This window comes from Oncorhynchus mykiss, chromosome 5 (genome assembly GCF_013265735.2).
Source record: "Oncorhynchus mykiss isolate Arlee chromosome 5, USDA_OmykA_1.1, whole genome shotgun sequence".
NCBI classification, from domain to species: Eukaryota; Metazoa; Chordata; class Actinopteri; order Salmoniformes; family Salmonidae; genus Oncorhynchus; species Oncorhynchus mykiss.
In genome coordinates this window covers 57,670,701-57,697,827 of record NC_048569.1, presented here as the reverse complement: position 1 = coordinate 57,697,827, position 27,127 = coordinate 57,670,701, and the positions used below count along the sequence as shown (strand labels likewise).

Sequence of the window (27,127 nt, the reverse complement as noted above, 5' to 3'; positions counted from 1 at the left end):
TTTTTAAAAAATCCTACCTTAGTTTTCAAAACCTCCAACAATTTCAAGTCCATTTAACTCATGAGAGTCAGTTTCTTGCTCAAAGCCATGAGCAGGCCTTTGGCTGTGACGTTTAGCCTCCTTCTAAGGCTGTTCTGAAGACTCTGGCTGTAGTGTCTATTTTTTTTTCATTTTGAGAGTTAACTCTTTAGCCTTGTTTACAAAGCTTGCTGCCGCCAAATGTGCCCCCTCCCCTCCTGCTGATCGCTTTTACAATAATTTCTACAGTGCGAACAGTGAAACAATTAGGTACCGGAACAAACAAAGTCAAATCTGAGAGGTGCCGGATCCTGTTCCGGCAGGATCCGGCTCAAATTAAGCACTGCTGTTTCGCCAGTCACATTCTGTTAAAGGTCCCCAAAGAACACACATCCCTGGGCCGCTCCTCTTTTCAGTTCCCTGCAGTTAGCAACTGGAACGAGCTGCAAAAAACACTCTGGACAGTTGTATCTCCATCTCTACATTCAAAGACTCAATCATGGACGCTCCTACTGGCCCCGGAGAGGATGGCTGACGTTTTATTGGCTCTTAACCAGATGTTTGTTTTTTCGCGTTGTTTGTAACTTATTTTGTGCATAATGTTGCTGTTACTGTCTCTTATGACTGAAAATAGCTTCTGGACATCAGAAAAGAGCTTCTGGACATCAGAACAGAGATTACACACCTCGAATTGGATGAATTTGTTTTTTTTTTAATGAGTCGGACGATAGGGATTTACTCCAGACACCCGAAAAAGGCCCTCATCACCGTCATTCTCAGGAGAAAGAGACAAAGATTTTGCAGAAGGAGATCGGGGTGACTTGTGAGGATCAGGCAACGAGTGGCTAAACTGCCTTTGCCATCCATACTATTGGCCAATGTACAATCGCTGGGTAATAAATTGGACGAACTATTAGCACGTATATATCCTACCATACCTAGCATACGAGTGGAGGACAGAGGAGCCTCTTAAAGAAGAAGTAACAGGTCTGTGAGAGCCAGAAATCTTGCTTGTTTGTAGGTGACCAACTACTTATTTTCCACCATAATTTGCAAATAAATTCATTAAAAATCCTACGATGTGATTTTCTGGATTTTTTTCTTCTAATTTTGTCTGTCATAGTTGAAGTGTACCTATGATGAAAATTACAGGCCTCTCCCATCTTTTTAAGTGGGAGAACTTGCACAATTGGTGGCTGACTAAATATTTTTTTGCCCCACTGTATGTGTGAATGCTATTCATTGACTACAGCTCAGCGTTCAACATCGTAGTGCCCTCAAAGCTCATCACTAAGCTAAGGACCCTGGAACTAAACACCTCCCTCTGCAACTGGATCCTGGACTTCCTGACGGGTCGCCCCCAGGTGGTAAGGGTAGGTAACAACACATCCGCCTCGCTGATCCTCAACACGGGGGCCCCTTAGGGGTACGTGCTCAGTCCCCTCCTGTACTCCTTTGTTCACTCATGACTGCACTGCCAGGCACGACTCCAACACCATCATTAAGTTTGCAGATGACACAACAGTGGTAGACCTGATCACCGACACTGACGGGACAGCCTGTATGGAGGAGGTCAGAGACCTGACCGTGTGGTGCAAGCACAACAACCTCTACCTCAACACGATCAAGACAAAGGAGATGATTGTGGACTACAGGAAAAGGAGGACCGAGCACATCCCCATTCTCATTGACGGGGCTGTAGTGGAGCAGGTTGAGAGCTTCAAGTTACTTGGCGTCCACATCACCAACAAACTAACATGGTCCAAGCACACCAAGACAGTCGTGAATAGGGCACAACAAATCCTCAGGAGACTGAAAATAATTGTCATGGGTCTTCAGATCCTCAAAAGGTTCTACAGCTGCACCATCGAGAGCATCCTGACGAGTTGCATCACCGCCTGGTATGACAACTGCTCAGCATCTGACCGTAAGTCGCTACAGAGGGTAGTGCGAAAGGCCCATTAAATCACCTGCGCCAAGCTTCCAGAACCTGTATACCAGGCGGTGTCAGAGGAAGGCCCTAAAAATTGTCAAAGAATCCAGCCACCCTAGTCATAGACTGTTCTCTCTGCTACCGCACGGCAAGCGGTACCTGAGCACCAAGTCTAGGTCCAAGAGGCTTCTAAACAGCTTCTACCCCCAAGCCATAAGACTCCTGGACATCTAATCAAATGGCTATTCCAGACTATTTGCATACTATTTGCCTCACCCCTCTTTTATGCTGCTGCTATTCTCTGTTATTATCTATGCATAGTCACTTTAATAACTCTACCTACATGTACATATTACCTCAATTACCTCGACTAACCGGTGCCCCCGCATATTTACTCTGTACCGCTACCCCTTATATATAGCCTCGCTATTGTTATTTTACTGCTGCTCTTTAATTACTTGTTACTTTTATTTCTTACTTTTTCTAGACATTTTTCTTAAAACAGCATTGTTGGTTAAGGGCTTGTATGTTAGCATTTCACTGTAAGGTGTACGTACACCTGTTGTATTTGGCGCGTGTGACAAATAAAATTTGATTTGATTTGTGGCTGCTTCACGTGATGTGTTGTTGTCTGTACCTTTTGCCCATTGTGCTGTTGTCTGTGCCCAACAATGTTTGTACCATGTTTGTGCTGCTGCAATATTGTGTTGCTGCTGTGTTGTTGTCATGTTGTGTTGCTACCATGCTGTGTTGTTGCCTTAGGTCTCTCTTTATGTAGTGTTGTAGTGTCTCTCTTGTCATGATGTGTGTTTTGCTCTCTATATATATTTTTTTAATCCTAGCCCCTGTAGGAGGCATTTTGCTTCTTGCTGGGCCTTCATTGTAAATAATAATTTGTTGTTAACTGACTTGCCTAGTTAAATGAAGGTTACTGTAAATAAAATACAATTTAGTTGTCTGAACAGATAGCTCAGGGCTTTTGCTCTTTACTATAACCTGTAGGGAACACAATATATGGTCTATACTTGGCATGTAGGTTTCTTACTCATAGGTGGCACAACTTGTGGCTATGGGGGAGGGGAATGGGTGGGGTATATTGAAATGAAATACTGTCGGATTTAATATAGATAATAAAACCGTAGTTACTATCTACTACAGTGTTATTTTGCGGTATATATTGTAGTATTTACTATAGTACTTTACAGTATACAACAAAACTATATTGTAAGTAATACAGATGATCGAGGGATAGTACAGTGTGTAGTATATTATTCTAGTGTACTACAAAATTCTATAGTAATCACTATATAATCGAGGGATACTACAGTGTGTAATATAGTATTCTATAGTATAATACAAAATGATAAAATAAGTACCACACGTGATCGAGGGTTACTACAGTGTGGAGTATAGTATTCTACAATAAACTACAGTTTACTACAAAATGATATAGTAAGCACTACACAATTGAGGGATACTGCCATGTGTAGTATAGTATTCTACAGTATACTACACAATTATATAATAAGTACTACACATGATCGAGGGATACTACAGTGTGGAGTATAGTATTCTACAATAAACTACCAAATTATATAATAAGCACTACACAATTGAGGGATACTACAGTGTATAGTATAGTATTCTACAGTATACTTTTCTGCTCTTTTGCACACCAATATATCTACCTGTACATGACCATCTGATCATTTATCACTCCAGTGTTAATCTGTAAAATTGTAATTATTCGCCTACCTCCTCATGCCTTTTGCACACAATGTATATAGACTATCCTTTTTTTCTACTGTGTTATTGACTTGTTAATTGTTTACTCCATGTGTAACTCTGTGTTGTCTGTTCACACTGCTATGCTTTATCTTGGCCAGGTCGCAGTTGCAAATGGGAACTTGTTCTCAACTAGCCTACCTGGTTAAATAAAGGTGAAATAAAAAATAAATAAATAAAATGAATATACTACAAAATGATATACTAAGTACTACACATGATCTAGGGATGCTACAGTGGGGAGTATAGTATTTACAGTATACTACACTATTCTATAATAAACAGTAGTACTTTTTCATGTTTGATATTAGCTATTTTGCCCTCTTAAGTAGCTGAATGAGGTATAGACTTACGTGTCTTTCGTCCACATTATCAATAACATTTGGAATTCATCCCACAGTATCAGTTGCTTTTTGTTAGACAATTTTCCTGACAAGAGAGCTTTTTCCCTCCTACAGCTATTAAGGTAATGTATGAGGCAAATATCCTTAACTACAGTTAAACATATTATTGCCTTTGTTTTCCAGCTTGAACATTTCCAACATACACTACGTGCTTCTACAAAAGTCTTGACTCAGGGGTGTGAATACTTATGTAAAGGAGATACTGTAATATTTTACCGTCAGAATTGTAATGGCTATAGTGTTCATACATTGACTGTAGTTGAGAGCAGGTCACTTACCAAAATGGATCATCTGTAATTGTGTGTCCCTAAATAGCCTTTATTTTCAAGTTGGATCTAATGAGTCATTTGGGTCCACAGGAGTCTTTAATATTTATATAGCAGCCATATGTGAAGGATCATTTTCCATATGCGTATTAGAGCAAATCCTTTACTCTCCCGAAGCTTCAGACGGTCATAATGGCTGTGTTATTGTTTCGGATTGGAGTAATGGATGCTGCTGCAGCTCTTTGCTAACCGTTTTAGACTCGGCTGCCTCGACACTGCTGCCTGTGTTGCCTTGGGCCTTTTCCTGACTCATTCCCCACAGAACTCACAGCATTAAACAACTGGGGTCTCATTGTCCCGCGCACTGAACATCAAGAGCCGCAAGCCAACACATTCCTTTAATTTTGATGGATCATCGGCAAATCTGATTGCGACAGGTTTTTATTCTCCACCACAACAGTTTAATGAGATGAATTTCAGAGTTGGGGAGATTGGTTGGGCATGCTCAATGCTTCACACATTTGACACACACCTCTGTTACCTGAATACTCTCATTTGTCTGTATTTGGTTGTGATTCAAATGTTTGTAAATATGAGGTGACGCTAGAACAAGTGGTGACTCCAGAAGTATGGCCTCCCTGTCTGAACCTTTAGACTGGGTATTGTCTTATTAATGTGTTGGACTAGAGTAGAGTCTGGTCATGCTTCAGTGGTTCCAATACTGGTCTAAACCAGCTAGCAAGCTTACGTTGGCCCATGAGCAGCCCGTCGAACAGACAAGGCAGGTGCCCGCACATGGCAAAAGGTGTCTGCATTCAAGTCTTGCTCAATTGAAAATGAAATCCTCTCTTAAACAAGCCGTACAAAGCTGGTTACAATTTACATTGTATCCTCCAGAAAAGACAGAACAAATGTTACAACAAATATTATGGTTAAACTCAAATATACTGATTGATTTAAAAAAAATCTTTATGGATAAAAATATATATATATATATATACATATATATATATATATATATATATATATATATATATATATTTATATATAATATGTATATTACATGATATACAAAAGTATGTGGACACCCCGTCAAATTAGTGGATTTGGCCATTTCAGCCACACCTGTGTATAAAATTGAGCACACAGCAATACAATATCCAAAGACAAACATTGGCAGTAGAATGGCCTTACTGAAGAGCTCAGTGACTTTCAACGTGGCACTGTCATAGGATGCCACCATTCCAACAAGTCAGTTTGTCATATTTTTGCCCTGCTAGCGCTGCCCCGATCAACTGTAAAGTGCTGTTATTGGGAAGTGGAAACGTCTAGGAGTACCAAGGGTTCAGCCGCGAAGTGGTAGGCCACACAAGTTCACAGAAAGGGGCCGCCGAGTGCTGAAGCACGTAGCGAGTAAAAATGGTCTGTCCTCGGTTGCAACACTTGCTACCGAGTTCCAAACTGCTTCTGTAAGCAACATCAGCACAAGAACTGTTCGTTGGGAGGTTTATGAAATGGGTTTCCATGGCCGAGCAGCCACGGGGGGGGGGGGGGGGGGTGTAAAGCTCGCCGCCATTGGACTCGGGAGCAGTGGAAACACGTTCTCTGGAGTGATGAATCACGCTTCACTATCCGGCAGTCCAATGGACGAGTCTGGGATTGGCGGATGCCAGAAGAATGCTATCTTCCCGAATGCATAGTGCCAACTGTAAAGTTTGGTGGAGGAGGAATAATGGTCTGGGGCGGTTTTTCATGGTTTGGGCCCCTTAGTTCCAGTGAAGGGAAATCTTAATGTTACAACATATAATGAACGACGTTCTAGACAATTCAGTGCTTTCAATTTTGTGGCAAAAGTTTAGGGAAGGCCCTTTCCTGTTTCAACATGACAATGTCCCCGTGCACAAAGCGAGGTCCATACAGAAATGGTTTGTCAAGATCGGTGTGGAAGAACTTGACTGGCCTTCAAAGAGCTCCGACCTCAACCCGATCAAACATCTTTGGGATGAATTGGAACGGCGACTGCGAGCCAGGTCTAATCTCCCAACATCAGTGCCCGACCTCACTAATGCTCTTGTGGCTGACTGGAAGCAAGTCCCAGCAGCAATGTTCCAACATCTAGTGGAAATCCTTTCCAGAAGAGGGGAGGCTGTTATAGCAGCAAAGGGTGGACCAACTCCATATTAATGTGAAATGTCAGAATAATAGTAGAGACAATGATTTATTTCAGATTTGATTTATTTCATCACATTCCCAGTGGGTCAGAATCAGTATTCAGTAGCATTGCCTTTAAATTGCTTAACTTGGGTCAAACGTTCCAGGTGGCCTTCCACAACCTTCACCCAATACGTTGGGTGAATTTTGGCCCATTCCTCCTGACAGAGCTGGTGTAACTGAGTCAGGTTTGTAGGCTTCCTTGCTCGCACATGCTTTTTCAGTTCTGCCCACACATGTTCTATAGGATTGAGATCAAGGCTTTGTGATGGCCACTCCAATACTTTGACTTTGTTGTCCTTAAGCCATGTTGCCACAGCTTTGGAAGGATGCTTGGGGTCATTGTCTATTTAGAAGACCCATTTGCGAAACAAGCTTTAACTTCCTGATTGATGTTTTGAGATGTTGCTTCAATATATCCACATAATTTTCCTCCCTCATGATGCCTTCTATTTTGTGAAGTGCACCAGTCCCTCCTGCAGCAAAGCACCCCCACAACATGATGCTGCCACCCCCATGCTTCACGGTTGGGATGGTGTTCTTCGGCTTGCAAGCCTCCCCCTTTTCCTCCAAACATAACGATGGTCATTATGGCCAAACAGTTCTATTTTTCCTCATTTCTCCAAGAAGTACGATCTTTGTCCCCATGTGCAGTTGCAAACCGTAGTCTGGCTTTTTTATGGCAGTTTTGGAGCAGTGGCTTCTTCCTAGCTGAGCAGCCTTTTAAGTTATGTCGATATAGGACTAATTTAACTGTGGATATAGATACTTTTGTACCTGTTTCCTCCAGTATCTTCACAAGGTTCTTTGCTGTTGTTCTGGGATTGATTTGAACTTTTCACACCAAAGTACATTCATCTCTAGGAGACAGAACGCATCTCCTTCCTGAGCGGTGTGACGGCTGCGTGGTCCCATGGTGTTTATACTTGCGTACTATTGTTTGTACAGATGAACGTGGTACCTTCAGGCATTTGGAAATTGCTCCCAAGCATGAACCAGACTTGTGGAGGTCAACAATTTTTTTTGTGCTGATTTCTTTAGATTTTCCCATGATGTCAAGCAGAGGCACTGAGTTTAGGTAAGCCTCGAAATACAGCCACAGGTACACCTCCAATTGACTCAAATTATGTCTATTAGCCTATCAGAAGCTTCTAAAGCCATGACATAATTTTCTGGAATTTTCCAAGCTGTTTAAAGGCACAGTCATCTTCTGACCCACTGGAATTGTGATACAGTGAGTTATAAGTGAAATAATCTGTCTGTAAACAATTGTTGGAAAAATGTATTGTGTCATGCACAAAGTAGATGTCCTAACCAACTTGCCAAAACTTTAGTTTGTTAACAAGAAATTTGTGTAGTGGTTGTAAAACAAGTTTTAATGACTCCAACCTAAATGTATGTAAACTTCCGACTTCAACTGTAGATGGGTGAGAGAAAAAAATCTATGTAACACAAAAAAATGTGGAACAAGTCAAGGGGTATGAATACGGGGGAGCATAACTCATGAATCCAATAAGATTTGATGGCATTTAAATGGTTATAAAATTCCATTTGCACATTGTGTCTCTTCATGCTTGATGGGGAACTGCCAGGGGCTGGCGTTGAGCTCCCGACTGTCGGTGCGCTCTGATGAGCGGCCTGCCCTTTAGACTGGTAGTGACTGAGAGGAGGATTCCCACTGCTTCTACTCATTCCACAGCATTAAATATGTACACAGACTAACGTCTATAACATCTGCCTTCATCTACTCATCTAGCCGGTGAAGTTGTGATTACTTTAAGTGACAAAATGTGGATAGATGATGGTTATAATGTTTTTTGATTTCTTATGATTGATGAATGTTATTAATGTATCCTCATTACATGTTTAGGGCCAGCAGGAAACTAGAAATCCAGATTGATCTCTTTGTCATTTTTAGAACGTCGCAAAGCAGGAGGTGGTAATCATTGTCTGGTGGAAGGAGCGTTAGGGTGCTATTACTAGGTTTCAAATTGGCTGTGAGCAAAACAAAACTTGTTTTTAGTTTGAAACTAAGCTGCTGTGTTTTATGGTGAAGAAGTCGGATTTGTGTGTGGTGCAAAGGTTTTTCAAAATGGGCTAACTCAGTGCTGTGTAGAGTTGTTTAGAATGGAAATGTCCCTTTAGCTATTACATGGTCAGACCTAATGAATTTAGGATTGTTCAAAGGCTTAAGCTCATTGCAATAACCCCCCCCCCCCCCCATACAGTCCTAAAACCTCTAGAGAGAATAAAGCACCAACCATTCACTACGATTCATACATTACATGTCGTACTGTGGAGTACAATACAAAGAAAGACATTTGTTCCCTTTCTCTGAGGCACTCAGATAAGCAAACACTAATTTACCGTTTGTGTGGGTCCCCGTTACATGCGGAAACACATCGCTTGAAACCCGGCTGATGTCATTTGTCACAATAATTCCTCTTTTTGTTTGGGCTTTTTCCACTTTATGCCATATTTCATAACAAATGGTTCCACCTGTCACTCATACCCATTCTAAAATGGTGCTAGTCACGGTTGACAAGAAAGCAGCAACTCGACTCACTTTCACGGAAATTCAAGAGCCGCCAAAGAGAGAATATACGAGCCCTGATCAATATTTAATTCCATGTGTCCTGAAAAAGAGCAGAATTACTATTTTCTGTGAGTTTGTGACCTCAGGAGGACACTAGCCTCGTACGAATCCTCTTGATCTCTGGAGCTCACATTCTGTTTTGTGAGCTTGCGAGTTCGTACGAGACTAGGAGGACACAGGCAGGGCTGGGAGATCAGAAGGATTGAATCAGAGTCTATGGCTGAAAAGGCCATAGCAGCCTCCCCCTCGGTCTCTCCCGGGAGAGGGTATCTCCCACCCCTGTCACCAACTATCACCATCACCCCTCCTTCCCCCTGTCAAACTCCTCTACCTCTTTCTCTCCTATTGGGCTCCCCTACCTCTATTCTTGGGCTGGAAGCTAAGGTTACAGGATTGGAACTTTAAACCAGAAGGCTTAAATAAGTCAAACATGCATTTTGAACTGAGATAAGTAAGTAAGCATAGACAGTTGTGCCTCTATTTGGGATGTATTATTTTCGAAAGCCAGGACATTTGTGCCACTTTGGGCTTCTATGCATGAGCTGTCTAATCAATGTCTCAGAGACAATAGCTGAATGGATTGATGGAATAGTCTGTTGTTATTATCATTCCTCTGCTATTTTTTAGACCTTATAGCTAGAACCTCCATCAGAGGCTAGCCATCAGATGCTAACCAGCTAATTAGCTACTAGCAATTTAGTCATTGTTAGCCACTGCTAGCGGCCTTTACCTCTAGCTCAGACACCAGCCGCTTTTACCCTGGATAAAACCCGCCAGTCTGCACAGCGCGATATCAACCCTGAGAATATCGGACTGCTTTTCTCCACCATTACTCCAGATTACTCCATTACTGGACCATTACTCCAGATCATCACAGCTAGCAAGCTGCTACCGAGTGGCCCAACCCCGAAGCTAACCTGTGAGCCAGGCCCATCTCCCATCTCCCGGCCTGCTCACTTATGATCACTTGGCTACACAGCTGATGCCTCCCGGACTCTTCACTAACACAACTAGAAGCCACTACATCGCCAAATTCCTGCCGTAAGCTTTGGACCTTTGCATCGGATCATCGCAACTAGCTGGAGCCTTGGTTTCATGCATGTTAACATCAGAAGCCTCCTCCCTGAGTTTTTTTTACTCACTGCTTTAGCACACTCCACCAATCCTGATGTCCTTGACCTGTCTGTATCCTGGCAAAGGAAGGCCACCAACAATTCTGAGATTTCCATCCCCAACTACAACATTTTCCGTCAAGATAGAACTGCCAAAGGGGGAGGAGTTGCAATCTACTGCAGAGATAGCCTGCAAAGTTCTGTCATACTTTCCAGGTCTACGCCCAAACAGGTCGAGCTTCTAATTAAAAACATTAATCTCTACAGAAATAAATCTCTCACTGTTGCCGCCTGTTATAGACCCCCCTCCACTCCCAGCTGTGCCCTGGACACCATATGTGAATTGATTTCCACCGATCTATCTTCAGAGTTCGTTCTGTTAGGTGACATAAAATTGGGATATGCTTAACACCCCGGTCGTCCTACAATCTAGCTAGATAACCTCAATCTCACACAAATCATCAAGGAACTCACCAGGTACAACCCTAAATCCATAAACTCGGCCAACAGCTCCGCACCCCCTGCAGCTACTTGCCTGCTACAAGCCTCCCCAGCTTCTCCTTCACCCAAATCCAGATAGCAGATGTTCTCAAAGAGCTGCAAAACCTGGACCCATACAAATCAGCTGGGATAGACAATCTGGACCCTCTTTTTCTAAAATTATCCACCGCCATTGTTGCCAACCCTATTACTAGTCTGTTCAACCTCTCTTTCGTTTTGTCCGAGATTCCCGAAGATTGGAAAGCTGCCGTAGTCATCCACCTCTTCAAAGGGGGTGACACTCTAGACCCAAACTGTTACAGACCTATTATATTGTTTTGATTTACTTTTTTGCTCTTTTGCACACCATCATCTGCACATCTATTACTCCAGTGTTAATTTGCTAAATTGTAATTACTCCACTACGATGGCCTATTGATTGCCTTACCTCCTTACTCCATTTGCACACACTGTATATAGATTTTTCTATTGTGTTATTTACTGTACTTTTGTGTATCCTATGTGTAACTCTGTGTTGTTGTTTTTTTGTTGCACTGCTTTGCTTTATTTTGGCCAGGTTGCAGTTGTAAATGAGAACTTGTTCTCAACCGGCCTACCTGGTTAAATAAAGGTGAAATATATATATTTTTTTCAATGTTCTGTTTTCAATGTTCCTATTTACAGAGGCACCCCATTCCAAAAGCATAATAACTACGAGCCTCCGTGGGCAGATTGGGCTTGTTTATGATTCACGACCTGAATTCATTTCCCCATAAAGGTGTTCTATTGGCCCTTATCACAGAGATGTATGCCGAGTGACAAATTGTAATTTGGCATAAGTAAGTTCATCCATCGATCTTCTGGCTGCCAAGGAAGCAAAACAACACAAATCAGACTGCCAAAGGCCTTCACTTCGGCTGGATGTCGTGGCTGCAGACTCGATGCCATGCAGACGCCATAGCAGCATTACATAATTAATTCTAGTACAGTAGAGAGTGATATTGGACCATCCATCATGTGTTTGGCTTTAGTGCCTGTCCATTTTGGCGATGACAGGCAGAACTTGTCACCTGCAAATGTCAGGCCTTGAATGACATTCCAAAACGAATGATTTAAGGACGTTGGGCAGGATTTGGCCTTAGAATAAATGTATATTTGGTGTAGTTGTAGCTAGCTAGCGGTTGTTTACGATGAGTTAGCAACCGCTTTGACACCCGTTTCTATTACCGTAGAGCTCTCGTGTCAAACACCTGTCTCCAGAAAAAGCTCCGGTGCCTTCCGTTGTGGTTACATTCAGCGACTGTGACACACCTTCTGTGCATATTCACTTCCCATGCATGCAGTATCCTGTTCGATGTGTCATCATGTCCAACGTGAATGTCAACATTCTGAATGGCTTTCCCCAATATTTCTATTATCTACTATGCAAAGAGCCTTAACCCCATCCTATTCCAGCCGTACTCCTATGCTAGTAGCTAATTTATTAGTAGCATTCTGGGGCCAAGTGAAAAGCTTGTTTGAATTCTGTGTTTGCCCAGGCTATACTAATAGGTTTGCTTAGCCATTGTAAATCTCCTCAGCAAGCTGTGTAATTGGACAAACGTTGAGTATTGACTATTTCTCCCAATATGACCTCAACCCAGCTTAACATAATGAGAGGGCCATGACATGTAAACATCAGGATGACTGTGTTTGTGGTTTGGCCATAAAGAACAAAGTCTTTAATGAATAAATAAAAATGGCCTGCACTCTCTCAGAGCAATTGCATACAGAACAGCTTGCTGTTTTTTGGGGGTGCCTAGGTGTAATGGAGGTGATTTGGAACATTGTCGCCCTCAGATCTTGAGAATGTCCTCTTAGTTTAATGGTTAAGATGTTGGGTTGGCCAGAGACCTAGGTTGTACCCCTTTCGGCAACATTGGCAAGATGTTAATAGCAAACAGATGTGGATGTTTGGGCTTTGTGTCCCTCTCACACAACAAGGGCGCTCCTCCTCGTTGTGTGTGAGTGTGGGAAACACCTGCTGAATATTATTTAACCTCTGTCCCACCCAATACCCCGGGTATATGACTTGGCTCCACTAGCTGACACGATCTCCTCTTTTTATTATCCTATTACCATGGAATACCAACATCTCTTTAAATCTCAGAGACAGTTTGTTTCCGATCCCGGATTCATTTCATAAAGTGATTACTGTAAGCCATTTTCAACACCAGCATCAAGTATACATGAGGTTATTGCAAAAGACACCATGGTTGGAATTTCAAATTGAACTTGAAGAATATTTTTTCGAGGGGTGCACTAGAAGGGCTGACGGCCCCACCCCCTGCTCAAACTAGAATTGAGATGATACTTCCGTGATCAACAAAAATGGAGGGGTGAGTCCCTTGTTTTACCCACAAGTGCCAATAGTGGAAAGTATTGCAGAGTGCATATAGTGGAAAATATTGCAGAGTGCATATAGTGGAAAATATTGCAGAGTGCACCTTTAAGAATAATAACGTGAAGACTGCAATGCACATTTCGCAGCAGCTCAAATTCGTATACTTTTTTTATTTTCTTGCAAAGGCTCAATGCTCATGGTGTCAGGTGTTCAGAGCTTGTTGTATTTTGCAGTGTAATGATTTTATGGATTCAAGTGTGACCGCTCGGCATGGGCCTCCAAGACTTTTGTATAGTACCGCCAGAACCTCAGGATTACCTGTTCATTACCTCCTCTCTGAACAGAGCGTCTCGCTTAATATAGAGGCTGGATGGCCATCCCTCTCCTGTTAATGTCCCAGTCACCACTAATCCCTTATGGCAGCCAATTTAAAACACCCTGCCTTGATATTGCCTATGACTTTCTGCACCGGACAGATAAACACCGTCATTTACATGTACAATCGGGCTCGCAGCTCAGCGCAATACCAGTTACAGTGCCTTCAGAAAGTATTCACACCCCTTTACTTTTTCCACAGTTTGTTGTGTTACAACCTGAATTTAACATGTATTAAATTGAGATTTTGTGTCACTGATCTACATACAATACCGCATAATGTCAAAGTGGAATTTTGTTTGTGCACACTTTTTTAAAAATTAATAAAGAAATAAACGCTGCAATGTCTTGAGTCGAAAAGTATTCAACCCCTTTGTTATGGCAAGCCTAAATAACTTCAGGAGTAGAAATGTGCTTAACAAATCGCATACTATGTTGCATGGACTCATTCCGTGTTCAATAGTAGTGGTTAACATGATTTTTAAACGACTACCCCATCTCTACCACACACATACAATTATCTGTAAGGTCCCTCAATTAAATAGTAAATTTCAAGCACAGATTAAACCACAAAGGCCAAGGAGGTTTTCAATGCCTCGCAAAGAAGAGCACCGTTTGGTAGATGTGTAAAAAAAAAATAATAATAAATCAGACGCTGAGTATCTCTTTGAGCATGGTAAAGTTATTATGCTTTTGATGGTGTATCAATACACCCAGTCATTACAAGGATACGGGCGTTCTTCCTAATTCAGTTGCCGGAGAAGAAGAAAACTACTCAGGGATTTCACCATGAGGCCAATGGTGATTTTAGAACAGTTACAGAGTTTAATGGTTGTGATATGACAAAATTAAGGATGGATAAACAACATTGTAGCTTATTCCACAATACTAACCTAAATGACAGAGTGTTTGCAACAAGGGACTTAAGTAATACTGCAGAAAACGTGGCAAAGCAATCAACTTAATATCCTGATTACAAAGCTTTATGTTTGGGGCAAATCCAATCCAACACATCACTGAGTACCACTCTTCATATTTTTAAGCAAGGTGGTGGCTGCATCATGTTATGGGTATGCTTGTCATCGGCAAGAACTACGGAGGTTTTTTTTTATAAAAAGAAACGGAATACATAAGCACAGGCAAAATTCTAGAGGAAAACCTGCTTCAGTCTGCTTTCTAACAGATATTGGGAGATGAATGCACCTTCCAGCAGGAATATAACCTAAAACTCAAGGTCAAATCTACACTGGAGTTGCTTACCAAGAGAACATGGAATCTTTTGGAGTGGCCTAGTTACAGTTTTGACTTAAATCGGCTTGAAAAATCTATGGCAAGAATTGAAAATGGCTGTCTAGCAAGATCAATAATCAACTTGACAGAGCTTGAAGAATAAAAAAAAAAGAATGGGCAAATATTGTACTCTTCAGGTGTGCAAAGCTCTTAGAGATTTACGCAAATAGACTCAAGGATGTAATCACCGCCAAAGGTGCTTCTACAAGGTATTGACTCAGGGGTGTGAATACTTATGTAAAGGAGATACTGTATTTCTGTGTTTCATTTTCAATGCATTTGCTAAAATGTATAAAAACATGTTTTTACTGTGTCATTATGGGGTATTATGTGTAGATGGGTGACAAGGGGTATGAATTATTTTGGAAGGCAGTGTAAACAAGACTGCCTCTCTCAGAAAACCCACACATGTCTCCTCAGTTCTCTGGAATGTATTATTTTCTGTCGAGAAACATGTGCATGTGCCCATAGCAGAATGCATTGTGGGGTTTTCATTGTCATGTTTGGGGAGAACAGCAGTGCAGCAAAAAAACTACTGAGTTTGTTTGCTCTTCCTCTAGAAATGCTAGAAATGACTCCCTAACCAGTCAATCTCATATCAGATTCAGAAAAGATGCTGTAATTATTTTTAATCAGAAGAACCCCCCCCCCCCCCCCCCCCCCCCCCCCTAAAATATTTTCTCTCAGCAGAAAGAAAATACAGTTGCCATTTACAGTTGCATTCTTATCTTTTATTATTTCTTAAATGTTTTTTTATTGTCGAGAACGAACCTGCGAGGTACCATTCTGTTGGACAGTGTATACTATGTGTATCCGGCAGGGTAGCCTAGTGGTTAGAGTGTTGGACTAGTAACCGGAAGGTTGCGAGTTCAAACCCCCGAGCTGACAAGGTACAAATCTGTCGTTCTGCCCCTGAACAGGCAGTTAACCCACTGTTCCCAGGCCGTCATTGAAAATAAGAATTTGTTCTTAACTGACTTGCCTGGTTAAATAAAGGTAAAATAAAATATAAAAAAAATCCTGTACATATGGCTAATGAAACTATCTCAGACCATGTTTATTTCAGTATTTAGGTGGGCTTATTTCCAAACATATTGGATGTATATGTAAAAATGTAGTTGCACATCATGCATGTTTGGAAATTAGTTGCATAAGCAAACTAAGAAAGCCAAGAAAGAGATGGGAAAGACGTTTCTCTCATATTGCATTTCTAATATTTAATATTGTATGTGCATTTCTAGTCTTGCTATGGCCAGAAGGCTGAGCCAATACAAGTTTTTGAGTCTGGCTCAAGAGACTAGTGCATTCCTAAGATTTAACATGGTCTGCCAATACTAAATAGGTTTGTTCCAATTCTTTATAGTCTTTTATATGAATTCAGTTTTACCTCTGCTGTAAAAGGCTTACTGCAGTTCTCTTCCAATGTTCCACATGAGGTTTTCTTCTCTTATCATTATTGTCAATTTTTGTTTCCTGTCAAAGACGTCAAGGTCCATCAGTTCTGCCCGTCTTCTCTTTTGTCTTCGCTCCAGTCAGGTTTGAACCTTCCCAGTGTCTCTATGCTACTTCCCATTCACAGAAGACTAATGTAATGTACTGTTTCAGAAAATAGCAGTGCTGCTGGAGAAAGTACCATTGCTTTTTCTCACCACCTGCTGGTTCGTGAGGGTTGGCCTTAAAGTCACACTCCTCGATCTGTCTTCACCCACTTTGAGCAACTTTTGTTTGTAAACTAAGTGGTGGGTCTTGGTGAATGTAACTGCCAGTGTTTGTTGAACTCTGTGGCAACCAACTTATTAGTTTGTTGATTGATTGGTAACTGCCACCTCATCTGTGGCGTGGCTTTAACGAGGTGTTTCACAGATTTGATCATCTTTTCACAATAAGGATGTGCAAAGGCAGCTCAATAGTCTTTATGATTGAGGTGATTTGTAGATCAGATTTCTATGCAACCCCGGTCTCAGACCGACCAACACGAACTACCAGCACCTTTCAACAGTTTTACCATTTTCTTTTTTTTTAGCTAGGCTTGGTTAAGAGAAGCTAATCAAGCTGCTAGTCTGCATTTTGTACCGGAGAGACGGCTTAAGAGTTTTCAGCACATTACACATGACTGGTTTTAAATCCCTCTTGGTGGATTCCATCATTGATGAGAAAATCGTCAGATGAAGCCCCCTGGAATACAATTTGTTCTATGTTATTACTGCGATGTTACTACTCTAACATGATCTAATGCTACATTTGTCATGATGAGCAATCACTCTCGAAATGGCTTTTATGGTAGTCGTACAGATATCGGATCTTCGTTTGAGACAGCTTGCTACAGCAGGAAAAGTATCCTTCAGAAGCAGGAGATTTGAATTATTATGTGGATTATAAATAATGGACATTTTTGGTAGGGGGTTGGTACATTTTTCATAAGGGGAAAATCATGTCTGAAATTTAAAAGTGGGAAATTACAAACTTCAGAAGCCTTTTTAAACCTAAAATACACTAAGTAAAACATGTCCTGCAACAGGGTAATCAACTTAAGATCTTATATCCGTAGATAACAATGACTTGATTGGCCATAGTTTCAGAAAATGACTATATATGGAGCGGGTTGATATTCTTATGCTGTGGTAGCTGGCAAGATTCCACACTTGAAATTATAGGCCCACGTAGGCACATTCCAATTGAGATATTACTCCTGTCTGAACAGGATGAACATTCACAAAGAAACCAATTAAAAAAGCCTAAACTCAGATGAGAAGCATCTCCACAGTTGCATATTCCCTGTTGTTCATATTCAGGTCGCGCTCACTTGGGTTTGAGTGATCTGTAGAGTACTGTGGAAGTTCTTAGCTATAGGCCTGAACTTGACGATGCACTTGGCTAAACTATTATAAGGCAGATAAACATTTGAAATGTAGAATATACATTCAGGTTTGTGCTGAGTAGAGGAGTCTGCATTAGACACAAAGCCCACTGTCTATCAGAACCTCTTTCTTTTTTAGAAGTCAAATGTGTTTGAAGGCTCCAAAGTGAGGCCAGAGTTCCTGGACGGGTCATTTGCAGCTTGCTCTTTGGCTACATACTGCAAATATCTATATTTGCGTGAGTGCAGAGAGATCGGTATGAGGGATATGACATTGGTCAGATAATCTCCAGTCAGCAAAACATAACACCCCTTTTCTTTGTGACAATCAGGTGACGTCCCTGGAGCAAGCCGGAAACTAGACATACAGTTGAAGTCGTAAGTTGACGTACACCTTAGCCAAATACATTTAAACTCAGTTTTTCACAATTCTTGACATTTAATCCTAGTAAAAAATCCCTGTTTTAGGTCAGTTAGGATCACCACTATATTTTAAGAATGTGAAATGTCAGAATAATAGTAGAGACAATGATTTATTTCACATTCCCAGTCGGATAGAAGTTTACATACACTTAATTATTATTTCGTAGTATTGCCTTAAAATTGTTTAATTTGGGTCAAACATTTTGGATAGCCTTCCACAAGCTTCTACACAATAAGTTGGGTGAATTTTGGACCATTCCTCCTGACAGAGCTGGTGTAACTGAGTCAGGTTTTAGGCTTCCTTGCTCGCACACACTTTTTCAGTTCTGCCCACAAATTTTCTATGGGATTAAGTTCAGGGCTTTGTGATGGCCACTCCAATACCATGACTTTGTTGTCCTTAAGCCATTTTGCAACAACTTTGGAAGTATGCTTGGGGTCATTGTCCATTTGGAAGACCCATTTGTGACCAAGCTTTAACTTGACTGATGTCTTGAGATGTTGCTTCAATATATCCACATTTTCCTACCTCATGATGCCATCTATTTTGTGAAGCACCCCCACAACATGATGCTGACACCCCCGTGCTTCATGGTTGGGATGGTGTTCTTCCTTTAAATACATCCACAGGTGACTTAATTGACTTAAATGATGTCAATTAGCCTATAAGACACTTCTAAAGCAATGACATCATTTTCTGGAATTTTCCAAGCTGTTTAAAGGCACAGTCAACTTAGTGTATGTAAACTTCTGACTTACTGGAACAGTGAATTATAAGTGAAATAATCTGTCTGTAAACAATTGTTGGAAAAAGTACTTGTGTCATGCACACAATAGATGTCCTTAACCGACTTGCCAAAACTATAGTTTGTTAACAAGAAATTTGTGGAGTGGTTGAAAAATGAGTTTTAATGACTCCAACCTAAGTGTATGTAAACTTCCAACTTCAACTGTACATCCAGGGTACCATGACACAACATCCCAAGAACGTCCGAAAAACATCCTCTGGGATGTCCCTGGGACAAACTGAGAACTAGACAAAACCTCCCGGGCACTGTGACACAACATCCCTAGAATGTCCTAAAAACAACCTCTGGGACATCCCCGGGACAAACCGGGAACTAGACAAAATCTCCAGGGTACAATGACACAACATCCCAAAAACGTCCTAAAAACATCCTCGGGGATGTCCCTGGGACAAACCGAGAACTAGACAAAACCTCCAGGGGGACCATGACACAACATCGTAAGAATGTCCTAAAAACATCTTCGGGGAAATCCCCGGGACAATCCAAGAACTAGACAAAACCTCATGAACAATGGCACAACGTCCTGACCACTTTAGACAACCATTTTGTGATGTTCTGGGTAAGTCCTAATGACGTATTTTTGTTTGCAGGGATACTCCTTCTGACATGACGTTATGATTCCTGCCTCAACTCTGAATTACCTTCAACCTGTACGATTCTATCAAACATGAATAAATGAACAATAAAAATGGTTGCGGTATTAAAAAAATAATATCATAGGACAGAGAATAAATAGGAACCTTGAGTGCTCCACCTCACTCACCTCTATTCCATATCTATCTGAACTCTGTCCTTTCTCTAGTGCTGGATTTACTCAGCCTTCACACCAGTGCACAGTTGCTACCTTCTATATTCCTATTCCACAGGCTATAAAATATATCAGTTTGAACCAAGGGTAAAACAAGTGTTGGGAGACAGATAAGATCGGAAGGTAAAGTGTAAACAAAGGGAGGTTCATGGCTCTGTATATCCGGGGGGGAGCAAAACAGAAGCGTTTCAACTAAAGATAAAACAAGGATATTGGGGGAGGGATAAGATCTAAAAGGAAAGGGTAGATAAAGACAGTCTCATGTTTTTTTAAAAATCTTTGTCATTTGTTTCCTTTTGAAAAAGACGGGAGCAAACTTTGCATAGTTGCAAACACTTACCAGTGTCCTCTAGTCTACTTCCCATTCACCATATTCTCCCCCTGTCATCATCAGTATTAGAATTAATTACACAGTGACTCCTGGGGGATGCTCTAGAAATAGTTGGCTGTACCAACATAAGAATGTGTAACTCTTATGGGGATGCACACCTTCATATACTTAATGTTTATGTCCGGATTTGTGATGGAGGTACCCAGAACCCCCTGGGTCACAATTATGACTGCCCGCTGTCTGTAAGTAAAATGTTAGAGAAAGATGTTTGGCTGCTGCTGTGTGGTAAAGGAATTGGGACAGAATCTTAAAATCTTAATTCCCTCAATTTCCCTTTTCCATTTATTTCCATTTCCAGGACTAAGAAAGATTGGATTCTAAATGGATCCTGTCATTCTGTGGTCACCCACTATTTCCGTCTCTCTTTTCTTCTCCCTTTGTAGTTCCAGTTTCCAATCAAACACTATGAGATGATGTCCTTGTCCTTTTGTCCTCTCTCAGGTTACTGGAGCCATTAGTTACCCTTGTTGACCTCTATGTTCTCTGAGAGTACCTGTATAATGCACCTCTCTATATTGTCATTTTCAAACGGCTTTGCAAGACAGGAAGAACTCACATGTGGGATACTCCTGTGGTCTCAGTGAGATGTTATTGAGGGTTTTCATTGAATTGGTGACGGACTGGGTTTAGTGCATCTGTGAAAAGGATAATGACATTGTAAATAATCTATTCACATGGGGTGAGAAATAATGCCGGATATTTGATTGAATCAACCAACGTGCGGGATTTTTATAAATCACTAACCAGCTTTCCATCCAACCTTTTTATGCGAGTCAAGTACATGTTTCATGACAGGCCTGATGGAAACAGGAAATGTTTTGGTACACTTTTCAAATGTCGACAAAACAAAATACGCTAGAAAAGGTGGGATCGTTTGTGTATGTAAAATTAATTATGCGAGGAATGTCGTGGAAACGCTTTTATGCGCAAACATTGATATAATAACTATCATATTGAAGTAAACTTGGGAGTCCCACGATGATATGTTGTGTGGTTCTCCCACTACGACTGGGAAGCATGTCGTTTATTTCGCTACAGATTAAATACAATTTGATGAACTTCACAGGGTGGTGAAAGTGCAAGGTGATGAGCTTGATGCTCCTTTTCAATAAATATCGAGGGTCTTATTTTAGTAACATGACCATCGATGCCTGGCTGCCGTTTGACAAATACCAATTATCTTGCTCTTTTGCCCGTAATAATCTCATTATATACGTGCACTCTAGCCAACAGCGCGCAGATACCAAAGTGGGCACACGCTATATAACGCTTTTTTTTTGTGAGAACACCATCAGAGTTTAAAATGCAAGTGTGCCCTATTTAACTTGTATTTTTTATTAGGTACATTGGAAATCAATAGCTAAATATATTTGTATGTGCACTATGTCATCACGCACAGCCTTTTATCTGCAACAAGTCAATTTGATAGAAACCTCTGGTAGGAAAATGCGCATATTTAAAACTTGTCACCAATTGGATGGAAATCAATAATCAGTGGCTTTTTAAAACTGTACTACATCCAGCTTGGTGAAGATATGGTTGAGATGTGGCACAAATAACGATAATCCTTCTCTTTTATTTGGAGTTAACAGTCATTGTGTGGGTATACTTTTTTGACTTAGAGGATTGGTTTGGTAGTTATAATACATGATATAATAAACACCCCTCACATGGCTTTGGTGAAAACTGGCACAAAAGGTACTTATGAGTATTCATAAGAGGTATGATGCTTTGATGACAGGATTTTTTGGTTGTGTGCCATTGTGTATGTCATCGTCAAGTCTGACGAACTAACACTAACTGACACATTAGTAAGCTGTGATTTTGAGCTTTAGCTCATCAAAAGGTGGACAATCTGCACACCATTCTTTCTAAGGGACAACACAACCCACAAAAAAAAGAGAAGCAATGTCGAGATGATAGAAAGAAAGTCGTATTCTTTTAACAAGTATGTTTAAAAAAAAAAGAGGTGCAGAGTACACTTCAAAGTGAACTACAGACACATTTATGACCTTTTTTTGGTTCACACTACTTGTATGTTTTCAGCAGCTCATGAAACAAAGGGAGTTGCCCATCTCTGGTCAAAGGGAGTTGCCCATCTCTGGTCAAAGGGAGTTGCCCATCTCTGGTCAAAGGGAGTTGCCCATCTCTGGTCAAAGGGAGTTGCCCATCTCTGGTCAAAGGGAGTTGCTCATCTCTGGTCAAAGGGAGCTGCCCACCTCTGGTCAAAGGGAGCTGCCCACCTCTGGTCAAAGGGAGTTGCCCACCTCTGGTCAAAGGGAGTTGCCCACCTCTGGTCAAAGGGAGTTGCCCACCTCTGGTCAAAGGGAGTTGCCCACCTCTGGTCAAAGGGAGTTGCCCATCTCTGGTCAAAGGGAGCTGCCCACCGCTGGTCAAAGGGAGCTGCCCACCTCTGGTCAAAGGGAGTTGCCCACCTCTGGTCAAAGGGAGTTGCCCACCTCTGGTCAAAGGGAGCTGCCCATCTCTGGTCAAAGGGAGCTGCCCACCTCTGGTCAAAGGGAGTTCCCAACCTTGGTCTAGCGAGTTTCCCACCCCTGGTCTAGAGGGCAACATCAGTCTATTCAAATCAAATCAAATGTTGTTGGTCAAATGTTGGTCACATACACATGGTTAGCAGATGTTATTGTGAGTGTAGCGAAATGCGTATGCTTCTAGATCCGACAGTGCAGCAGTATCTAACAATTCCACAACATAACCTAATACACACAATCTAGTAAAGGAATGGGATGAGAATATATAAGTATAAAATATATGGATGAGCAGTGACAGAGCGGTTAAGATGCAATAGATAGTAAAGAATAGATTGTGAAGGATACAGTAGACATTATATACATATGATATTAATAATGTGAGACATGTAAACATTGTTAAAATGGCATTAATAAAGTGACTAGTGTTCCATTTCTTAAAGTGGCCAATGATAACAATCTGTAGGTAGGTAGCCGCCTCTCTGTGCTAGTGATGGCTGTTTAACAATCTGATGGCCTTGAGATAGAAGCTGTTTTTCAATCTCTCTGTCCCAGCTTTGATGCACCTGTACTGACCTCGCCTTCTGCAGGATAGTGGGGTGAACAGGCAGTGGCTCTGGTGGTTTGTCCTTGATTATCTGTTTTGCCTTCCTGTGACATCAGGTGTTGTAGGTGTCCTGGAGGGCAGGTAGTTTGCCCCCGGTGAGGCGTTGTGCAGACCGCACCACCCTCTGGAGAGCCTTGCGGTTGTGGGCGGTGCAGTTGCCATACCAGGCGGTGATACAGCCCGACAGGATGCTCTCATTTGTGCACCTGTAAAAGTTAGTGAGGGTTTTCGGTTACAAGCCACATTTTTTCAGCCTCCTGAGGTTGAAGAGGTGCTGTTGCTCCTTCTTCACCACACTGTCTGTGTGCGTGGACCATTTCAGTTTGTTGTGATATGTACACTTTACACCTTTCCACCTTTCCACCTTCTCCACTGCTGTCCCGTCGATGTGTATAGGGGGGTGCTCCCTTTGCTGTTTCCTGAAGTCCACGATCAGCTCTTTTTGTTTTCCTCTATGCCAAGGGGAGGGGCTGACTACAAAGCTACTTCTCCCTCAGTTCCAGGAGAAACAAAGCCTTGATCTCTCTATCTGGAGCAGAAGAATACTGAAACTTTTGATGCGCGTCATTGAAATGCTTTGTGGATGCTGCCTGCAAACATACGTGTGTCAAACATTTACCTTCCAACTTCTCCGCTGATGCACTGGTCCCAGTGACTGGGTCCCATGTGACTCCGTTGGTAGTGCGTGGAGCCTGCAACGCCAGGGTTGTGTGTTTGATTCCCATGGGGGGACAGCACGAAAAAAAGGATGACAATGTATTCACTCACAACTGTAAGTTGCTCTGGATAGGAGCGTCTGCTTAATGTAACGTTTGAGGTTGCGGGAGTCAGAGAGAGGGGAAGACATGAACGGAGACCCACAAACACAAGGGGGGAACCTGACGAGACAAAGCATGAATTGCAATTTGTGCGTTCCATCTCTCCTGTAGGGCTTGTTGCAGCAAAGCAAATGAGCAGCATGTCAGGGAGGGTTATGAAGACGGGTAGCCCAACTTTGTGGCAGTTATCAAAGGCTTTTGAAACGGATGGATTGAAATCGGCACTTTCATCTGTTGATATTGCTTTTTGAGTCAACGTGTGACTAAAGAGAGCATAAGCTCAAAGTTTTGTTTAATGAAAAGGGGATTATAAAGATTTGAATTTGAGTCAGGGAGTCGAGTTGTAGTCTCTCCGAAAATATTTCACTGAATAATTTGTTTTGGTTCTTATATCCAGCTTGATCTATTTTCCTTTTTGAAAATTAAGCCTTCATAATGCATTTTATAAGCCCTACATAGATGGTTCACAGATCATTTATAAGCAAATGTCATACTGAAGAGAGTGTAAAGTCAATACAGTGTGTAGGTTGCTCTGCCAAATGTAACATAACCACGATGGCATACCCTCACAAAGCTGTGCTTCACAAAGGGTGAGCAATGCTATCTTTGATTATAGCAATTGCGTGACTCATGCTCCAGTCCTTTTCTTTAGATCTGACAATCTTTCTTATTCTCTCTCTCTCTCTCCTCCCAGAACCGCTTCCACTTGCAGATGGTTACGCGGATCCCCCCGTCAGGCCTGTCAGAGCTGCTGCTGACTATTCTCCAGCGGAGCGGCTGGCAGGAGGGCATGGCTGTGCTGTGCCAGGGCTGGGAGGAGGCTGGCCTGCTGGAACTACTGGAGCTCCAGAGCCGCCTTGGCTGGGGCGCCACCCGCTGGCACCTCCGAGCCCTCCTCAATCTCACCCGGGCCGGGCCCACAGAATCCGAAATCCAGGACTTCCTTTCGGAACACTTCCGGGGACAGGGGCCAAGTCAGATCCTGCCACCGGCCGCGGTACTGCTGTTCGGGGCCGACCCGGAGTGTGCAGCGGCGGTGCTGCGGAGTGCCCAGGACTTGGGGCTTACGCTGCCCACAGTGCACTGGGTGCTGGGCTACCCACTGAGCCCCGACACCCTGCACTCCATCGGCCTGCCCCTGGGGCTGCTGGCCTACGGTGAGGTGGAGCGCAAGCCGCTGGACTTCTACATCCGCGACGCGCTGCAGCTGGTGGGCCAAGCTGTGGCAGCAGCCACAGTGGTGCGTCCCGACCTGGCGCTCATCCAGAACATGGTCAACTGCTACGACAAGCCCAACAAGCACGAGGTGCCCTCGTCCGGACAGTACCTCGCCAGGTAAAGCTGGTTCACTTTTAACCTTTGACTCACAAAGTCTCTGGAGGTTTGAAGGATTATTTTACACACATACACACACTCACATTAAGTTTGAGATCACTTTATTGGTCAATTGCACACAGCGGCCAACTGAAATTTGACTTCCGCTTTTAACCCAACCCCTCCGAAAGACACACATAAATACACAGAATTTGGAGAGGAGCGGGGTGCTGCCACACTGGGCACCCAGAGAGCTGTTGTTGTGGGGGATTAAGTGCCTTGCTCAAGTGCACAACGGCAGACAATGGCATCTAGGATTTAATACCAGCAACCCTCCGGTTGCCGGCTCTCTTCCTATCAGAATTGTTCCTGTCGGACCTGGGATTTGAACCAGTTGCTGGCTTGCCTCTCTAACCGCTGGGCTATCTGCCGCATACATATATATTGTACATGCAGTGCTTTCGGAAAGTATTCAGACCTCTTTACCTTTTCCACATACTCTAAATTGGATTGAATCAAAAATGTTCCTCAGCAATCTACACACAATACCCCATAATGACAAAGTGAAACAAGTTTATTACAAATAAAAAACAGAAATACCTTAATTACATACGTATTCAGACTCGTTGCTATGAGACTGTGAAATTGAGCTCAGGTACATCCTGTTTCCATTGATCATCCTAGAGATGTTTCTACAACTTGATTGGAGTCCACCTGTGGTAAATTCAATTGATTGGACATGATTTGGAAAGGCACACACCTGTCTATATAAGGTCCCACAGTTAGCAGTGCATGTCAGAGCTCCGAGACAGGATTGTGTTGAGGCACAGATCTGGGGAAGCATACCAAAACATTTATGCAGCATTGAAAGTCCCCAAGAACACAGTGACTTCCATCATTCTTAACCTCTCTGATCTCCCCATCCCGGATCCGGTATCAGGAATACAGACTCAAGCTCATTACCATAACGCAACGTTAACTATTCATGAAAATCGCAAATTAAATGAAATAAATATGCCATCTCTCAAGCTTAGCCTTTTGTAAACAACACTGTCATCTCAGATTTTCAAAATATGCTTCTCAACCATAGGAAAACAATAATTTGTGTAAAAGTAGCTAGCTAGCGTAGCATTTAGCGTTAGCATTAGCGTTAGCATCCAGCACGCAACATTTCAACAAAAACATAAAAGCCTTCAAATAAAATCATTTACCTTTGAAGAACTTCTGATGTTTTCAATGAGGATACTCTCAGTTAGATAGCAGATGCTCAGTTTTTCCAAAAAGATTCTTTGTGTATTAGAAATAGCTCCGTTTTATACATCACATTTGGCTACCAAAAAAACCCGAAAATTCAGTCCTCAAAACGCAAACTTTTTTCCAAATTAACTCCATAATATCGACTGAAAACATGGCAAACGTTGTTTAGAATCAATCTTCAAGGTGTTTTTCACATATCTCTTCATTGATATATCGTTCTTGGAAGCATGGTTTCTCCCCTCAATCAAATGGAAAAGTACAAGCAGCTGGCAATTGCGCACCGAATTCCACGCAGGACACCAGGCGGACACTTGGAAAATGTAGTCTCTTATGGTCAATCTTCCAATGATATGCCTACAAATACGTCACAATGCTGCTAACACTTTGGGGGAACGACAGAAAGTGTAGGCTCATTCCTTGCGCAATCACAGCCATATAAGGAGACAATGGAAAACAGAGCTTCAGAAATCTGCTCATTTCCTGGTTGACGCATCATCTTGG

General features: G+C 42.1%; 1 protein-coding gene across 2 annotated transcripts in view; it reads left to right on the top strand.

The window, feature by feature from the left end:
- grin3bb (glutamate receptor, ionotropic, N-methyl-D-aspartate 3Bb) overlaps window positions 1-27,127 on the top strand; it is a 109,573-nt gene that overhangs the window by 52,965 nt on the left and 29,481 nt on the right. For both annotated transcript variants that reach the window (XM_036977945.1, XM_036977944.1), the window contains exon 2: window positions 24,750-25,390. In XM_036977945.1, the coding sequence (XP_036833840.1) occupies window positions 24,750-25,390 (641 nt within the window). The remainder of the gene's footprint in view (window positions 1-24,749; window positions 25,391-27,127) is intronic.